Here is a 20,594-nt window from a genome sequence, read left to right as displayed (position 1 = left end):
TGAATACTATACAAAGAATACATGCTATTTAGTATACAATAACATATATATAAATATATTATACTATTAATTTAATGTTTGGTTGAAGAACAATTTCTCATGTTAATGTAAATATGTGACTATGATTTTTTAACAACATTTTAGACAAGTACTCTTAAAATGAGTTATAGATTAAATTTGAATATTAAATATTGTTTCCTAACATTAAAACATTTTACGGGGGAATCATAACAAGTTCATACATTTTTAAATAAAATATTGACCAAGTTATTAGGGAATTCAAATATAAAATGTTATTTATTCTTAATGAATATTTTTCGTAATTTGGAAATATTGAAGAATCCTCCTTCTACATATCATAGATGATAAATTATATGAATAAGGTATTGATAAGGGATAAAACGTAGATATTATAATATAGGAATATTGTACTATAATTTCTCATAAATTGATTTTCTCATTTTGTAGTACTCAATTTAAAACGAGTAACCGTAGACACATGGTTGAATTGTTTTCCAAATGCTTGACTACTAAATTTTCATAATATTTTTAATCATTTTGAGCTATTTAAAGATATTCACCATTTAAAATTTTTTTTTTTCTATATATATATAATAATAAAAATTAATTTTACTCTGTTAACTTATAGTAATACAGTAGGTAGGTTGAATTAATTTTTGCCTTAAATATATAATTTTAAAATGATACTGTTTATATAATATATAATAATTAATAATATACCTTAAAAGCGTCAACAAAAAAGTACCAACAAAAAATATTTCTAAATTACAAAAAAATAACTTAAGTTATTCTTCATTTAAATATATTATTTTATCCAAATTTGAACTTAAATTATACTTATTTACACAAAAAAATATGCTTATCTATTTTTTAGATTTTTGTTTTTATTACCTATGAACTATATTATTAGGAACTTAAACAACATAGTATTAAATTTCTAAGTTTTAGCTATTACATTCTTTAACTTTTTAGCTACAATCATTATTTTATCAAAATTTGAACTTCAATTACTTTTAAAAATAGAATCATACATATGAATTTTTAATATTTTTAAACAGTTGAAAAAAAAACTAAAAAATTAAAATTGTCCATGTTAAAAATAGCTTAAAAAAAGAATCATTTTTTTATTTATTGACCGTGGCGTTATTTTGGTGAAAATTTCAAGTATAAAGGATCTATGGCTGTTCATTTTTTAATTAAAACAAAATGTCAAAAATTTGAGGATAAATAATTTTAATATTCAAATTTAATACACATCCTTTGTATATAGGATATACACTCCATATCTATACAACTATACCAATTATCAACAAGCACTGTATTAGGTATCTAGCTACTTGCCTTTTCAATATTATAATGAACTGACCATCAAACCCATAAAACTAATATCAAATTTAAAAGTAAGAATATTATTTAGTATAGTGATTTTTGTTATTTTCATTTTAAAGTTATTTATAAGTAGGTCAACGTTTAAAAAAAATTATAATTTTTAAATGCTCGCATACAACTTGTTTTAATATTAATCTATTAAGAATAATACTACAACAACAGTCCCTAAATAATGTTTAATCTACTCTTACAAAAAAACGATAGAGCAAAATAAGTTAAAATTTGCTATTTTGTGCGTATTAGTTAGCTGGTACATGGTTATGGATAGATCATGGACAATGTTAATCATATGTTAACAAAATATAATACAATATAGCTTATTATATGTAACTAATTGTAAGTAAATAAGAATTGTTAAATTGCATGTATTTATTATGAATTCATCACTCACATATTAAGCAATTTTAATATTTTTGTTTATTGATGCGATCTGAAAAAATAGTTCAGTTACTTCAGTTATTTTATTTTTGCATTCGTTCAGACGACGGACGCCAACGCTTTACGCTTAGACTCAGTAATGTACGATATCCAGTACATAACGGAGAAAATGACAAAGCACAACGGGAACAGTGCCAATGAAACCTGGTCCAGAGTACCCCTCGGCGAACCACAATATAGTATGACATGTCTGGCGATCAACTGGAATCGCAGCTTCCCGGTGGATGTAACCACCACTGGTCCACTGTTCGTCGTCACCCTTTGCTGATGTGATGTAAGGAGTTGAGGTTTTACAATCTGCAGCACAGTGAAAACAAACAAGATTTTGTGGAACGTAATTACTTAAATTTTAATTATTCGGTCTTGTCATCGTCATATTTCACAGTCTATATTATCACATTATATAGTTCATTTTAATATTGTAACCAGTGGCGTATGCAGTGAAAGGGCCATAGGTTCGACCGGCCCCCATGAATTTCTTCCTCGTACAAAAGATCTTATTTACTAGGTATCATAATCAATTTACAGAGACACTAAGTAAGTACTAAGTAACAGCAGCGTATGTAGGATTTTTAATTCGGTTAGGCCAGTTAGGGTTTTACACGAGTAAATAATTTAAATAATAACAAACAATTTAAATAATTTGCTTAACAGTTTTTGTATAATTCATTTTAACAAATTATTATTAATAATAAATCAACAATTTAATTTATATCTATTAAAAATTACCAATAATTTATCAACTGTATATTGAAATAGTAGTAAATAAGATTTTTTTGTAAAATGAAAAAAATTCAGGGGGCGGTCAGAACCCTAGAACACTACCCTTGCGTACACCACTGGTAGGTAGATAAGCTCGTGACACCTCGCATTCTACGGCTACACCGGGTTCGTCAAATTATACATATATACTGATATATAAAAGCTTTTTTTGAATTTTTTTTTTGTAAGTTGAGTTTACATAAGGTCGAGGTTTAGTAATTTTACATCAATCGTACCTACCGAATCTTCGTCGCCAGCCATATCGTTTCCGGATGTTGTGTGAACTTTGCTGGACCCGAACAATGGTGGTTTGCTTGAAGTGCCTCCACTATCGTCTAGATTGTGTTTTTTATGCCTCCAATGTTTATCGTACCGCATGCCGAATAGCACGATAAAGTACTCGACCAGCGCCAGGAACACGAACAGCGTGCATGATATTAGCCACACTTCGATGCATTTCAGCTCCAGCGCACTCGGCGAGTTGTTCCTGCACGATGGCGGTGTAAAAACGTATAGTAAAACGACTTGCCAATAATATTTTAAGTTCTAGACATATATTGTTTGCCGTGTTTGTCATTTTTATCTTGAAATATTTATAGAGATCAAACATTAGTAGGTACCTACCATTATAACAACCTCAGTGGCGCTCAGATAATAGGTTAGCATGTATTGAAACTGCATGTGCTTTCGAGAGGAGTGGCTGTAAATTACTGGCCTCATACATTCATAATATAAACTTATACTTAATAATAATAACTTAATAATTGATTTCTGTGAACTACAGTGGTTAATAAGTTAATAGTTATTATAATTGAATAAATTGAGTATCTAAGTGCACAATTGAGTAGAGTGCAACAAAAATATTATTTTTAAATAAAAAAAAAATTGGGTGAATGGGTAAATTTTTTTAACTGCGTGTGCTCTCAAAATATCTCTGTGCGCCACTGAATTAACAACCGTCATACAATGAGTTTTGGTGTTTTGGTTTCAAGTAAATCAATAAAAATGTTATGAATTTTAATAATTACCGCCAGATCTTTGCGGTAAATTAATGTTTTCGAAAATCGTTTCTCAATAACTTTAAACAAACACGACGTCAAAATGTGGGATATCTAAGCATGTTATAGTTTAGCGCCTGGTACTATAATATAAGTTTTAATGTCATAAAATATGCATAATAGAGCTGGGAGGAACGTGGATTGTCGATACTACAAAAAATAAAAATAAATTTAAAAATGCGAAATGTTTTCTGTAGTAGGTTGTAACGCGTATATATAAATATATACCTAAATATACTTAAATATACCTATATATTATCGTATAAATACAAAATTCTTAATTTACATTAAAAGCTTACTAAATAGGAAATATATTAAAAACGATCACAATTTACATTGTTAAACCAGTAATAGGTAAAGCCTAAAGGCAATAAATTATATTGTTTGTGGTACTTTGGAGTTTTGCCTTGGTTCCCTAACTTCACTGTACCTAACTATAAGGATTGTATAGATTAAATTATTTTATAATACGGGGTGAACCACGAACTAATTACATAAGATAGTAATTATACAGATTAAAATGAGTGCTAAACGGAAACTACGAACTTGTTTATTGTAGAGAGAATGAGGGTTCGGTGTTGGCAATGCGCATGAGACGGATAATTGAAGAGCAAAGTTATAGACCTATTTATTTGACGAAGAGAATGGAATATGGAATGAGACCGATGATCGGTTATGGCAAGAGGGAACATTGATAGATATGTTGAAGATCAGGGGAAATTTCCGAAAATAAAATACGTGGGACCTGAGTGTAATCGTGAAAGGGGATGGCAGGTATATAGATAGTTTATTTAATTTGTAGGCAGCACCAGTGTACGTCAAAGAATTAGGTTAGAATTTTATCACTAGGAATGGGGCAGTATAATTTGTATCAATGAAACTTGGACACTTTATTATTGCCTATATAGTATATTGGTAATATTCAATATTGTCGTTCTTTAAATGACGGAGAGTGGAGATTGGAGAGATTAGCCTTGTCCCGCTAATTAAGAGGTAGAACTTGGCAACTTTAAGATCGTCAGTTTTATAATTAGCATAGGTACTTAGATACATAATTAGTTACCTACTAGCGATAATACATTATGTATTTAGAATTTAATTTAATTGCAATTATTTTTAGGCAGCGAGTTACTATAGGTACATAGTTGTAACACTTAAGTTATAACCGAGATGAAGTTTAATACTTCTATAAATTCTGTCATTTTAATATCATTTTATGTTTATCCTGCCGCCTGTCGACAATCGATTTCATAATACATTGGTATATAGATATTATGGTCATATATTAATATAATAGGCATAGCAGAAAAAACAATTAAATATTAAACATTGTTATAAAATACAATAATTTAATTACTGATGGAAGTTATTATTTTTATGAAATTAAATAACATTTTAATTTTTTTGAATACCTAGTGCATTGACAGTAATCCATTATAAATGAATAAATACTTTTTTTATTTAAATAATTTTCATAATTCATTTATGTTTTTTCCATTTTATAATTATTGATTTTTCAAATTTAATGTTTGTTCAAATTTATGATATTGAATAAATGAAGACTGTTTTCATATTTTTGGATTAAGTTAATATTTGTTACATTAATTTAGGTAGTATTACACAAAATCTTTTTTTTTTTATTACTAATATACACAATCTGTACACCCGCACAATAAGAGTATGAGCTAATTGATAAAATGTCAAAATGGTATTACACAAATAATACATATGTAATATATTACATATATATATATATATATTAATAATATATGAGTTAGAAGAATCAACGTATAAAAATTTCTGCAGAAATGACACTCAATAGAAATCATTATACTAAGGGGGCACTGGTTATACAACAGACAACGGTATTGTATAGATTAAGCTAGTAGTTGTATGTCTTAAGGAAATTATCGGCCCCATCATTGGTGACCCTAAAAAATTATAGGTAAAATAAAGTGATTTTAAATTTACTTGTTAATCATCGTAAAATTAGGGAAACTTTTTTTTTTATCTTTATTTAAGTAATTTACAATCTATACAACATTATGTACAATGAGCAAATTTGATAGATAATATAATTTAAAGTAACAGAATTTAATATTTGTGTGGCAGGCACTCAGCAGCACCACCCGACTGAGAACATTTTAGATGTCATGGTTTTTTTTTCAATTTTTTTTATTTAAGTAGGTTCCTAGGCCACTGTATTTTGAGTCTTCTAATTACATTGCCAGGAAGTGAGGTGGAAGAAAGTTGCTTTAATAATGGATTACTTGTGAGAGTTTAAGTTGGAGTGAAATTTAGAGAAATGTTCTTTTGCTAATTGATTGAGTGTAGGAATTTTTAGGTCTTTGTGAAGATTATTGTTTATGAAATACCAAGGAGAAGATGTTATTAGTCGTAGGCAGATAGATTAAAAAGCTTGAAGCGTGTTGGTGTTAGAGGGCTTTGCAGAGCCCCATAACTGGATACCATATGTCCAAGCTGGTCGAATTATTGATTTGTATATAGTAAGTTTATTGGAAAGGGAAATTTTGGATTTTAAGAGTGGTCTGAGGATATGAAGTCTAGAGTTAACAGTTTTACGTTTAAGTTTTATGTGTGGGCTCTAGGTTAAGCGTTTGTCGAGAGTTAGCCTAAGGTATTTAACTTCGTTTGCCTTAGGAATTGTTATATTGTTCAACGTAGCAGGTGGAGAATCGAGATTACGTAGTGAAAAAGTTATTACTTGAACAGATTTCGTTTCGTTTATTTTGATTTTACATCTGTTTGCCCACAAGCTAATCATATTTAAATGGTTTTGGATCATTTCACTGGCTGTGACGTGGTTTTCGTGGGAGGCGGTTATTAGCGTGTCATCAGCGCATGTTGCTAAAGATGTATAAAATGTCTTGGGATGTCACGAGTGAAAATCGAGTAAAGGAATGGAGCGATGTCGCTTCCTTGTGGGACTCCTGCTCTAATAGTGTAACGGATTGAGTAGGTGTTGTTTAGGCGAACAGTAAAGAAACGATTTGACAGATATGATTTTATCAAGAGGAAAAAAGGGGCAGGTAAGAACTTTTTAAGTTTGTAAATTAGTCCATCGTGCCAAACCCGATCAAAGGCTTGGGAGATGTCAAGGAATACTGCTGTACAGAACTGTTTTTTTTTCCAGGGTGCTGGATATGATATCGACTATTCTGTGTAATTGGTGCAATGTAGAATGTTTTGATCTGAATCCGTATTGTGTGTGTGGAATTATGTTTTTTGAAGAAGCAAAACGAATGAGTCTTTTTAAAAGAATTTTCTCAAAAATGTTATTGGGTCTGTAAGAGGCAGGATCTTGTGGTGGTTTATTGGGCTTAGGTATAACGACCGATTATTTCAGGGAAACTTAAAACATTTTTTAATGTATAATTTAATTTAAATTGCATATATACGTATATAATATTTTTTTACTTATATAATAATACATATAATGATTAAAAGTAACTAGTTGTAAACGTTATATTTTCTTTTAATTATTTCGGTACCTACTTATTAATTTATTAATAATAAAAATGTAATACCCCGTTATATCATTCTACATAATGTAATACGAGTAGAAGGATTCGAAATATGAAATAACTATTTTATATTTATTGCTTCATTCAATATTTTTAAGCTTTTTTTTTAAAGTTATTTTTATAAATTATTACGAATAAAAAGCGTATCTAGTTACTAAAAATTAAAAATTAAATGTCTTGAGGATGAGAAATTATTTATAAAGTTTCAAAATTAATAGTTACTTAAACGTAATAATATGTATGTGAAAACAGCTCACACTTACATTGTTACGTTTAGTTTAAGTTTTTCAATAAATTAATAATTTTAGTCTTTATGACCTACACTTTCACATTAAGGTCACACTAATAATTAGTCTCTCCTTTGTACGTAAAAATATTAATAACAATAATAACCAAGGTTTTAAAAAACATTCAAGAAATATACCATAATATATATTTTATCCCTAAAAATCATTAGGTACTTTTTATTTTTATTTTTGTACCTTTAAAAAAAAAAACTTGGAAACCACCCAAAAATTACCTAGTAATTATGCTTATTTTACGTCTGCGCTACTTTCAAATATTATGTTTTTCTTACTTATGTCATGAACACGTCACACGCAACCGTCGTCGTGACCACGCGATTTAAACAATTTTGATTTAAAGAGTTTAAGATCAAATAACAGATTGATTGAACGATAAATCAATATCTCTTAAATTTATTATTAGCTAGTTATAAAACAAAACAACATTTTAATAAATATTTATGGACTTAATACTGATTGTTAATTCGTTATTAGCTTAAGTGTTATATCTATATGTATTATAAATCTACTTAATATTAGTTATTAATTATTATTATAGCCACGCCTGTCACCTGTCGGTGCACTAATTATTTATATACAAATGCAATGGTTAGAAAACGTTATAAAATCAAGCTGCTATAATCGATTGACTCAAATAGAAAGGCTGGTTGCACCTATGAAATTCTAGAGTCAAACCGTATGTGTAACATATATATTATATATGTAACAGAGCTACACCCTATACCAATACACTTTCTAGATACCTGCAGCATAGATATGTTATACATAAATACACTGCACCACAAAAACGTATTAAGATCATACTACCTACTCTGATAGATTTGTAGCCCATAGGACAAAATATTCAGACAGATATACTCATCGTAATGTTCACGGCGAACGAATCGGAATACAATGTATAACAACTAAGAATCACAATTGCTTAAATGACGTATTTTCAAGGATGATAGGGGGAAGGGCTAAGAACTCACAAAATATTTGGATATAAATTAGTTTGAGAAATGTAAAGAACTTAAAGAAAAATATGAATGTTATTATTTGATCGGGAAAATAATATTTTGATTTTTCTAATATTCGAGTGAGAAAATAAAATAATTTTATTGTTAATTAATAAATTCTGAAGTACCATTAATGAATGCAGCTGCTTCTTTAAATTTTTAACGTATCAATTTATTTAGCCTAACATCCTAACATAATGCTAATATATAATTATGCTAATCATTCTGATATTGTGCACCAACTCATGTAGTTACGTACTTAACTCAGAATAGGTACTACTGTCTACTAATGTCCATAAAAGTATAAACATTCCATAAAAAGTACTATTATAGGTACCTTTAAAGTATTATGTATTCATATAGTAATAAATAATAGCTAATATAAATAGGTATCGAGTATTGAGGTATCTATATGATATAATAATATAATATAGCAGTATCACATATCATATTAAATTACACATATATCTACAATCTTCGGTGATCACGCCTACATTTTGGTTGGTAAGACTATTGGAAAACTAGTTGAAATAACTACGCAATGAAAATGTCTATACCTAATTGTATATTATATTACATTCAGAGATTACGTGCATGAACATTGTTCACAAGCTTTTTATACTTAACAATATTTTGTAGTTTTAATTCCTAGAGGAAACTAACTTTCTTACATTGCTCCATTTGTAGGCAAAGGCACCATGTATGCTAAAAATTTAGATCACAATGTTATAGAAACCTATTTAAAACATAATTTGGTCTATTTATTATAAATTCTAAGACAACCTATGAATTTTGTATTTGTTTTATAATGTATTTTTTTTAAATTTTGTGTCGTATCTAATATCATCTTTAGGTGCTACAATCTTCAACTTTATGGTGGTTTCTGATGGATAATTTTAACTAACTGGAAAGGGGAGCCTCAAAATGTTGTTTTTCCAAACAAACGAGAAGAAACAAAAAAAAATAAAAATAAGGAAAAGCTGGAATATATAATGACGGAATACCAGTTTGACAAAATCAATCTTATTTTGTTAAAATGTATTCAAAAATTAAGTATCGTAGAATATAACTAATAAATAATTTTTTATCGAATAATTTTTAAAGATATTTCAGCACCTTATTGTGCTATTTATAAACTTTTTTTATTTTTGACTTTTCTTTTAGTTTTTTCGATTTTTGTTAATGACGATGGCTTAATTATTTTTACATTTTTTACTTAAAATACCTAAAATACCTAAATTTATTGGAATTATGTAACTCAATTATCAAATAATAATTTATAATACATTATTAAGAATTTAATGTCTAAACTAAATAATAATTACTAGTTGCGTTTATTCGTATATTACAATAAATGTAGACAGAATGTAATTATTATTTTGTTTAAGACATTGAATTTCACTATGAATAATTTTTTTATTAAATCAACTTGGATTGCATGTTATTCTAACTTTTTCTTTGCAAAAATATGGCTGTTTTAATTTGTATAATAGTTGAGCAGAAACTGAGTCGATTTAATAATTTGAAATTCATAACACACCCTTTTTATTGTGTAGAACACGAAATAGTTTTTAGAAAACACTGCAATTTATCATGCTATTTCAAATAATTTCAAAAATGGATATTGCATATCACATTAATTTATATCAGAATAGTGAACTAAAGAGTAGATAAATTAAGTTGTCCTTGTATATTATCCGAAAGAAAACGAAACGTAACCTAATATTTTATTTAGGTCTTTATATAAAAATCGAAAGACTTAGAGTGTAGAGTTCTACTTCTACTGCTAACATAATAAAATATTTCAAGTAGTGATATTGTTGTAAATAAGTTTGTGATATTTTTTCAGAACCGTATTTAGGGTGAGGCTCGGGTGGTTGAATACTCAGGTTGCTAAAAAAATAATCGGTAGTACCTAAGACTCACTTATATATTTTGTAACTATTTTAGGAATCATGTTTGATCATTATGAGAAATAAGCAATATGATGGTGATGTAATGCCAAATCATGAAATGAATGACGAACAATTAAAAAAAATTATAAATACACCAGAAACACATTTAATGGTCAACAAAAAATTCATACGTTTCTTGTCATATGTAATTGTAATCCAAAAGTATTCTTTCCAAGAGTACTATGTTTTTTTTTTAAAGAAAAAGTACTTTCTTCTCTATTACCTACATAAATATTATGACACGAATGTTTTTTTGACCTTTGTACGCCGGCTTTAAATTATTCTATACAGGAAGATAATTTCAACTTTAAAAAGAGTGGGTTTACTTTAGGTTAATTATTTTAATTTTTACTAGCCAATGTGGGAAAAAGGGCGTAGGAAAGGACGCTGAAATAGTTTTAACTTGGAGGTTCCAAATCACTAAATACGGTTCATAGACTTTGTACTAGCAGAAGACAATGAAATAATATAACCGATGTACCTATAATGTACCTACGTATTCGAATAATTTGATCTGATAATGGGTTAGGTAGTTTTAATCATCAACAAATGTAATATATTAAAATAATTTGAAAATATTATTCACCCAAACAATTTAAATTATAATATGTTACAGTATTGTGCACAAAACACAATAATTCACATATATTCACATATAATTATTACTTAACATTTTAGTACTTAATTCATTTGATTAACAATACAACTATAAAATCGCTATAATATATCATAACATAATATACCTTATGGTATCGAACATGGTGACCAGTGACAGAAGTGTTGTGACCAGTAGAACCATTCGACCAGGCACGACTTCGGGCATTACTACGAAGCTGCCCCAAGACATGATGACGAATAGCGTGCTTGGCAAGTAGCTTTCTAGCAGATGACTCCTGAGTTCACGGCTAAGTGTTATTACCAACCGTGCCGTGGAATGATTACCTACTCGGATATAAAATAATTATGTCACAATAATTGATGTTTTAGTAATGTGTACAGACAACAGGCATATTATACAAAAATAACCCTGACGAATATAATGGTGATATGAAAAACGTCGAGTAAAAATAATATCATTGGATTCAAATTTAACTCTATCCATTACAGTAACCCATTTGTAACCTACTTGCAGTACAGCAGAGCGACATCCACGACTTACCAGCTTTTTTGTATTTTATAAGTGTTCTTTCTAAGAGCTCTTTTTTTTTTTAGTTTTCGTATTCTGAAATTGGTATGGTACATTTAATGTGTGTTTCTGTTTGTATTTATTTTAATTATTTATGATTTGTAGATTAAATTATGTCATGCTTATTATATTTTATACCCGTATGACCTAGAGTTTTCGGGCCGATTTCTCAATCTACCTATTTTATAACTTAAAAATTTCGAGCCAAAATTACAAAAAAAAAATTAACCTATAGAATCCAGTTTATATTTGCCCCTATAAAGTACTAAGTTCTTGTATAAAATGTAGGCATTAACCAACGCATAACTATGCAGGAATATATTCACGTGTGTTAGCACTGTTAGCAAAGTTTAAACTCACCATCGCCATAATAAATCACATTTAAACGATTATCAGTGACAAACGATACGACGTAACGAGGCAATCGAAATCCATCTCCAAAATCGCTTGGGAAAATCAGCGGATCGTCTCTCCAATGGAATTTCATGTCTGTCAGTGTGTATTTGTCTAACAGCAGTCAAATGAAAAATCCAAAAAAAATAAACACAGAAAAATTGTACCAAATGGTAATAATTTTTGTAAGTGCATTAAAGTGTTAAAACATGGAACGTGTCAGCAGGGTGATAAAAGCTATGTGTACTCGGATTTTTAAAGCATATTCTATTATTTGTATTATATTCAGTTATATATTATTTTAAAATATACTATGCAAATGTACAGGGCTGCTGTATTTTTTTTTTTTAAGTGTTCAAAATAATATAATATCAAATTGCACTTATACTATTTTATAATATACAAAAGTATAATGTCTATATTACAAATGTCCTGTTTAATTTAAGACTGCAAATAATCAATAATTTTGTCACGTATTGTCAGTTGTCACCCACTATCACATGCGAATGCTGGGACGTTCGCAGAGAAGTCGCTCATTAGGTGTAAAATACATATTAATATAGTGTCAATATAAATCGTGGACGTTTGATTCCCCCACACCACCAATCCTAAATTAATAACGTCTCTATATATCAACGATAAGTATGACAAGATATATTTAAAACATAACCAATTTTTATTTATTACTTCTAATAAAAATGTATTTACTTATTTACACTAATTACTAATACATTATTTGTAAATTAATTGTTAGGGAAAATAAGCTATTTTATGAATTATCACAACAAGACACACTAATGACTCGTTAGTTTCATTTTTTATATTATGTCCAAGTAGAGCTTTAGAGTTCCAGGAAATGCATTTTTGTTTGTTGTAGTGCATAGCTATTTTTATAAGTTCATCTCTATAATAAATTTTAAAATTTTAATTGAAATTTTCAGCATTTACTGTAATTGTTCCAAAATGCAATTAAAATATGAATACAATTTATATTCTTAAATGATCGTACCTAAGTAGTCAGTACTAAAGTGTGATAGAAGCCGGTTTCTCAGAATAAGTATTTAATATTTACTATATTGGGTATAAGTATACAACCATGGACAGAAATTAAGACAGAAAGCATTTTTTATTTCATTATTTACTTGAAAAATCAAAATTAATACAATTCCCAGGTGGTGCATTTGAATTCCCTCCGGGCGTTCCTGCACAGAGACATAGATCTATGGGAGACTAGACATTGTCTCAATGAACTTCAGCTGTTCCATTACATAAAAATTACTACCTATTTACTTACATCTATTGATATGGATCTGCTGTATCTTGTATAGATAGAAATACTTTCTAATTTTTTGGGTTAAATTTATAACAAAAGTGTAAGAGGAGGGCCTCGATTCCATTTACAATAAAAAAGTTTTTTTTGTTTAATTTTGGTTAGGAACTCCTCTGCATGCAGCTTTCCACTTATCATCTATTGTTTCCAGTAATTATGAGTTTAAAAAAGTCCATTCTAAGATGCGTAATACAACAACCCTGCGAATACATGAATTAAGAATAAAAAAAAATTAAAAAAAGTTGTGTTTACAGCTGCCGAAGTCTACAGCGCAAGTCTGTACGTCCAATGGATAAAGTACGAAGTCCATGTCACATTTGATTATTATGGTCGCTCTGTAGAATATAATACAATGCATGTATGTATATATAATTTATATACATAATATATATATATACAATAGATATTTGAGATAGAGACTAGGTGGTTACTATTTCGTATATCGTTCGTGTCCGTTACCCAATGCTAATCCGGAGAGTGCTGTTGTCGTACAAACGTATCGACGCTAAGTCCTGAAACAGCGTAAGCACTTTCATCTCCCTCAATTGCCTGATGTACAGGTCAGGGATCCAGAATTTCGGGTCTTTGTCCCAGGTCAGCTCCACCTGGCTCGCGTTTCCCAAAATCCAGATCCGAGGGTCTTCCCAGTACACGTGCAGAAATACGTCCAGCGCTATTTCCTGAAAAATACTTACTATAATTATTATTGTCCACATGAAATCAGACACAAATACACTATAATATATTATCGATATTTTAGCTACTTGGTGATATACTAAAAATATCATACTAGCGTACTCTACACTCTACAGGTTGAATTATAAATACATTTATTCAAATGTTTGAGTGTGTATTCGTATGAAGACCATATTACCAAATATAATTACAGACTTACATCTAATATGTGTCATAAATTTCACCTGATAATTTACTTTGCGTAAAAAGAAAGTTCTTATTCGAAAAAAAAACAAACTTACAAGGTATAGTTCAATTATATTAAATGTCGCGTGTCGTAAAAAATCCAATATTTTTAAAATAAGTTATTTAAACGTGAATACAATACCAGTGGCGTGCCCAGAAGTTTTCAACAGGATAGGAGATATTATAATTAACTATATATTTAAATTACGCTATAATAAAAACAAAAATAATGAACTAAAGGGTTTTATCGGACAACGGAGCGGAGATATAACCCTAACCTCCCCACCTTGGGCATGCAACTGTATTAAACAATTCCAATAATAATAATTTTGAATAAATTATAAATACATATATTATAAATAATATGAGCATGCATGAAAACGGGGAATCGCTTTTTGTAAAATAAATATAAATTATAATAATTAACTATTATTTTATTTCGTAAAATGTTTACCTCTTTGCTCTCATCTACGCCAGATATTCGATTGATGTGCAATGATAGAGAGACATCTACCTCTTTTCCTACAAAAAGAAAATTAATAAGATAATAATATTACGTCTTTTTATTTCATGGGTAAATAGGATTAGAAGAAAATAAATTAACAAAAATATTAATCTTTAAACTTTGGTAACGTCGTAGTGATTAGGCAATGTACAAGGTGTTCGGATAGTTTTTTAACTTCCCATTGATGTTCTGAACAGTATATTTTAATAAAAAGTGAGTAGCTAAAAAAATATAACCGAATATTTTTCGTACACTTAAACTATCCGCATTCCTAACATTTATTTGAATATTTTTCTATTTGAAATTTATGGTTATTTAAATTTAAATATTTATTAACTGAATTATTTTTATACACGAGTTGAGTAACAATGATAACTAACAATGATAATTCTTCCTACACTACAACTTGCAGGTCACTAGATATAAAATAATTTTATTGAAAATATTGGTCTATAATGTCTATACACTAATAAGAATCTCAAACACAAATTGAACATATTTTATTGAGAAAATATAACCTCGTGTACGTATTATAAATGATTGTTTTAAACTTTAAAAGACAGTGCTTATACAAGTAGTGTGATTACTTTAGATAGTCAAGGCCCGAGGGTTAGCTTAGGAAAATAAGTTTAGTATCTTAGTGACTTAATAGTTAGTACCTATACCTATAATAGAGTAATCTTATTCATGGAAAATAATATTATAAATTTAAATATTTTATAAATGCTTCATGACATCGATAATAATGGTATTATAATATATACAATGCACATTATAATATACAACAGTAAAATTAGTTTTTAAAGTTTTAAAATAGTTGAGAGGAAGGTGAAGGCGAAGAAGAAGAAGAAGAAGAAGAAAAAGAAATAGTATCCAGTGTACTACCGAATCTCTAAGATTATAAACATTGATAGCTCTGCACTGAGTTGTTCAATAAAAATATATATATATATATTTTAATCATGATTTTCATATCTTCATCAAAATACTAAAGAGTGCACATACTTATAATATTTGTTATTTTTAATGCGAAATACTTACTATTAAGATTTTAAAAGCAAGCCTCTCATTTAATTGGTGTACACGAAAAGTAGAAGAAAAAAGCTTCAATTTTCACATTTTGAGAGTGGTTTCTGATATCAAATTAGATCAGGTTGATGCTTTTGAAGGACGAGAATTAAAAATTCTTAGTACATTTTTAAATAACGGGGAAAAAAATATGGAAAAAGTGAATATTAACGCAACTTTGTTGAGTATTTATAGACATTTGAAATATTCAATTTTTTTATAATATATTAATATCATTATTTATACTTAGTTATATATAATGGCTGACGGTCTTATGCTATAGAATCTCAGCTTCTAAAGTATATGTATTATCAGATTTAAATGTATACACGGCCAATGTCTATACATTTAAGAATTTTTATTGTTTTTCATATGTTTTACTGCTTGAACCAAAAGAAAAAAAAGAAAGTTTTCACGCTCCTTGTAAATACATTGATACTTGTTTATGTCATGCGATCACTGATTTCATTCGGCACAGGAAGTCTGAGTTCATTAATATAATTATTATAAACTATGAATTATTACCGTTATGCTTAGAATCTAAAAATTATAATGAGGTTGCTATGTATACAAAATGATCAAAATGATGTAATTGTAAGGCTCTCGACGTCACATCAATTTATAGAATGACTTAATGACTCCATCCATGAGACATAATATACATGTCAAAAATGACTGTGTAAAATATTAGATATTTTAATATTGATGAGTGATTGAATATTAAATACCTAAAATTTTAAACCTATCATAGAGTAAAACTATATTTAATTATAATTTTTAGCATGATTGAACTAGGTTTTTTAAGAGGACGCCACACTTACATTTGTTATTTCCGTCAATAAATTTAAAACATATAGCAAAAACTGTTTTAAAAGGGAATACGGGATTACTCTATTTATTCTGTATTTATAGTATAATTATTAATTACCTACTAAATTCCCACATGCATATGGAAGAACTTTATCTGGGTCGTAGCGATTTTATTATTTGGATAACATAAATACAATTAAAGTAATCAATTTGCGAAAATAATAGTTTCTTTTTTATTTAATTATTAAAAACCATTAGTTAATGCTGTGAAAAAAAAAACACTAAAACACCTTATGCGTTGTGTAATTTCAGTAATATTCTACTATATTACTATAAATATAGAGGGAGTAAAGTTGTCCCGTGCAAAACAGTTTTTGATTTATATGTTGGATGTTTGTAAGACGAAGCCAACGCATATGCGGCATAATGTCTTTTTTATATAAGAATATACTAAAATACATTGATTTTACTTTTGATAATTACAAACTTTTTTGATATTATCAGAACTATAGTACGTAGATAGTAAATTTTTACAACTAATTTTTAAATTTAACTTTTTCTTCATATATTTTTTGATAGATTATTTTGAAACATAAACTAATAATTTCACCTTATTTTCATAATGTTATTTGTAGGTATTTATATAGGTTGCACAGTCAAAACGAAAACTGTACGTTAGAAGTTTGTTCGACCACATTCATGAGAAAATACTAGGTGGAAAATAAGGGGTTTTAAAAAAAAAAGTATAGGTTACTATGCATGCGTGAAACTTAAGTAGGTATGGGTGACAGGGCAAGTTGGCTACGGGGGTAAGTACTAAGTTGACATACATCAAATAAAAGATATAATAAAATATATGTTGGCCATAATGCAACACCGTCTATATGCATCAATTGTATAATTATCCATTTCAAGTATCATGCACAAAATTTGAAATTTGTCTATTAAATACCACCACATATAGTATGTATCAATATATAATAAATTTATTCAAAGTAATTGATTATGTGTTAAGTTGACACAGACATTTTTAATATTTTTATTTTTGCCTTCATAAAAAATTAGAATGATACCATTCAATGGATCCCCTTATTAGGTGTAATTTATTATATTTAGGTCCAGATTGTCGTGAGTTTATGTGGCTGTGAAATTATTGGAAAAAATAGTGCGATGGAATATGGAAAATAACCTGGAAGCATGTTTTTGTTGTACTCAGTTTCCATTTCGTAAAAGTCCTTTGAACGCACCAAATGAAACATTCTGAAAAAAAAAAATGTTTAATAGGTATCTTGTATAATTTATACTTACTTTAGGTTATGTCATTCGCTTTCTAAGTGTCTAACTGTTATATAGCAATTCTATTTTAGCTTGATGGTAAATATATTATACAAATGCGGTGGCTGTCTCATACAATAACAATATACGCAAATATACCTATAAATATCTACATATCTGTTACGGTTTAAAGTTTTGATGTAATATATAGAGTAAACGTTTGAATTATTTGCTTTGATAATGGGTTTGGCATTACTCAACGAAATGATTGAATAACATCATAATATCATATTATGCTATAACTTGTAAACTTACACCAGGCACCATACAGAGCCATAGACATGGTGGAGGGGATGTTATGGGATTTACTTCCCTGACAATATGAAAAAAGGGCATACGATATGCTAGGTATTAACATATTAATTGCTAAAATAGGTATACAATAATGACCCCCCACACATACACACGGACTCATCATATCATTAAATTTCTGTATATGGCACCGCTATTATAGTAGGTGTACAGAGACTATACACTAGTATAAAGTATATATAGTAATACGCTAGTCACTAGTACTTATACAAAATATAATACACAGCCCAATTAAATATTATTGTAAAGAAATAATGAAATTGCTTACGCGACTAATGATAAGGAAGCACTCGGTCTCATATTGTGCAGTGGATCACAGCAAGCAATACAATCTCAAAAAATGATTCGTTGTTATTTTACTCTTTTGTACGCGTTGTCGATTTGTATTCATAAAATATTATTTTATTTATATTATATCGCACAGTTGTCTCGCTTATACAGTTATATTTATGTTTAATAGTATAAAGACGACGATTCGTCGACTCGAGAGCGAAACATTTACACCGTCGGAATGATTGTATTCATGGGGCGATTTCATAAATAGCTATAGTAAACAACACCGCGAACTCTGCTGTATTTGCATTACACGGGACTACGAGAGTTGTATTAAGGTGTATGTATGGGCTTTGAAAGGTTTCATAAGTCTCGTGCAAAAACCGTTTGTTGATCGCGTGACTTATTTGAACGCGAATTTCACCAATGGCTCACCAAAAATGCACTAGCGCCAACGGTATATAATATACATATAGGTTCATTTATATACATAGGTTCACGTTTACAAAATCGGCTAGGAGACCATTGCACCTCGTGCTTATGTATATAATAATAGTATATATTCGCGTTACGCATAGTTGGCAGTGTTCGCACACACACATTAATATGTAGGTAAATATAATAAATATATATTTACATAATACATCATACACATACTGTGACCTTATTATAATATAATCCGAGTACGATATATGAAGCACCTACTGCCATTGAGTATATTATATTGCATACAATATAAGTGTAATAAAAATTGTAGTGTCGCCTCAGTAATTAATATTGCTTCACTGGCCTTACCGTGCTTAATTATATTATACCTAATTGTTAAAAAATATTATTCTTATATGTTCTACATAAATATAATACCATTAAGTTGATATGACTATATATAATATAGATACGACACTATACATAATTAGGTGATTATTGATTGTAGTATAATATTATTATGTATCGAAAAATAACAATAATGACTGTTTGGTAGACAAAAAGTGCCAATATTAAAAGCAAAATTCGAAGCTGTTATTTAAATTTATGTGTTATTTATTATGTTATTACTTATTACACGGTATTTAGGGTTTATTACGAGCGGACTTCGAAGGCCCCAGCCACCCAGTTCTCACCAGAGACCGAGGCTGACACTGCCATGGAGACAGACGCCGAGGATTGGTCGAAGGTCGTCAGAAGGAACTCCAAACAAGCGAAAACAACAACGACTGCGGCAGACCTGATCCCCGCCGCCCGCCCGCTCTCGCAGCCGTCGGGGTTTTCAAAAAAGGCACCAGCTATTCTCGTTAGGAACGCTGAGGGTAAGACTTACCGGGACACAATCCTGGCGGTCCGCAACTGTAGAAGACATCGGGACAAACGTCACAATGAGGCAGACGCGTGACGGATGTCTCCTCCTCGAATTCCCGAAAGGCGCGAATTCCACCTTTGCCGCGAAAAACATCGTTTCGGCATGTCATCCAGGCTCGGTAACTCCGTTGGCAAGGTACAGCAGCTCGGACTACAAGTAGAGGTGGAAGTCCATGATATCGATGCAACCGCCACAGCTCTAGTGTTTCCGCCACGTTGGAAAAGGGCACGCCTAGTGCTGATCGGGAAAGGCGCGGACAAGCCCCCTGACGCCCCATCAAGCTACAGGCCAATCTGTATGTTGCACACGACAGGCAAGCTCCTCGAGCGGCTGTTGCTCCAACGCCTGGAGAAGCACCTCGACGAGCATGGAGGCAGCAGGAGAGCGCCCAACCAGTTTGGATTCCGCAAGGGCATCAGCACCGAGTCAGCAGTTGCCAATGTCCTCAGCCTCGCTGCTCAGGCAGCCGCCACCCCTGTCAAAAAGAGTTTGTGCATTCTGGTGACTCTTGATGTTAAAAATGCCTTTAACTCCCTGAGGTGGCCAGTTATCGACGCTGCTCTTAGAGGCATTCAAACGCCTGAATACCTGGTGGAGATGTTCAGGTCATGGCTCTCCGACAGGATGTTGTTA

At 29.8% G+C, this 20,594-nt stretch overlaps 1 protein-coding gene across 3 annotated transcripts; it reads right to left on the bottom strand.

Moving 5' to 3' along the window:
* Nucleotides 1-82: 82 nt before the first annotated feature.
* On the bottom strand, nucleotides 83-18,926 carry LOC107171078 (glycine receptor subunit alpha-2-like). Of its 3 annotated transcripts, none has more exons than XM_089227399.1 (10): nucleotides 18,600-18,926; nucleotides 17,874-17,944; nucleotides 14,756-14,823; nucleotides 13,840-14,060; nucleotides 13,633-13,715; nucleotides 12,018-12,164; nucleotides 11,215-11,413; nucleotides 9,180-9,221; nucleotides 2,847-3,097; nucleotides 83-2,145 (listed from the first exon to the last, which is right to left on the bottom strand). In XM_089227399.1, the coding sequence occupies exons 1-10, from the start codon at nucleotides 18,629-18,631 to the stop codon at nucleotides 1,922-1,924; spliced, it is 1,338 nt and encodes a 445-aa protein (XP_089083525.1). In that variant the 5' UTR covers nucleotides 18,632-18,926; the 3' UTR covers nucleotides 83-1,921. The 3 variants fall into 3 exon arrangements, with proteins under 3 accessions (XP_089083525.1, XP_089083524.1, XP_089083526.1); XM_089227398.1 differs by having other exon boundaries at nucleotides 2,851-3,097; XM_089227400.1 differs by lacking the exon at nucleotides 9,180-9,221 and having other exon boundaries at nucleotides 2,851-3,097.
* Nucleotides 18,927-20,594: the final 1,668 nt, after the last annotated feature.

This window comes from Diuraphis noxia, unplaced genomic scaffold, assembly GCF_037042655.1.
Source record: "Diuraphis noxia isolate RWA-SAM2 unplaced genomic scaffold, SU_Dnox_SAM2 contig0004, whole genome shotgun sequence".
NCBI classification, from domain to species: Eukaryota; Metazoa; Arthropoda; class Insecta; order Hemiptera; family Aphididae; genus Diuraphis; species Diuraphis noxia.
Note: the sequence above shows the minus strand (reverse complement) of the source record. Positions and strands in the feature narration are given on the sequence as shown.

Bases quoted from the DNA above. Each gene is read 5' to 3' on its own strand.
- LOC107171078 (XM_089227398.1), bottom strand. From the start codon at position 18,631: ATGAGACCGAGTGCTTCCTTATCATTAGTCGC. The intron at 14,061-14,755 runs GTAAACATTTTA...AGTATTTTTCAG, and splicing joins GCGTAGATGAGAGCAAAGAG to GAAATAGCGCTGGACGTATT. The intron at 13,716-13,839 runs GTAACGGACACG...TATATTCTACAG, and splicing joins ACTCTCCGGATTAGCATTGG to AGCGACCATAATAATCAAAT.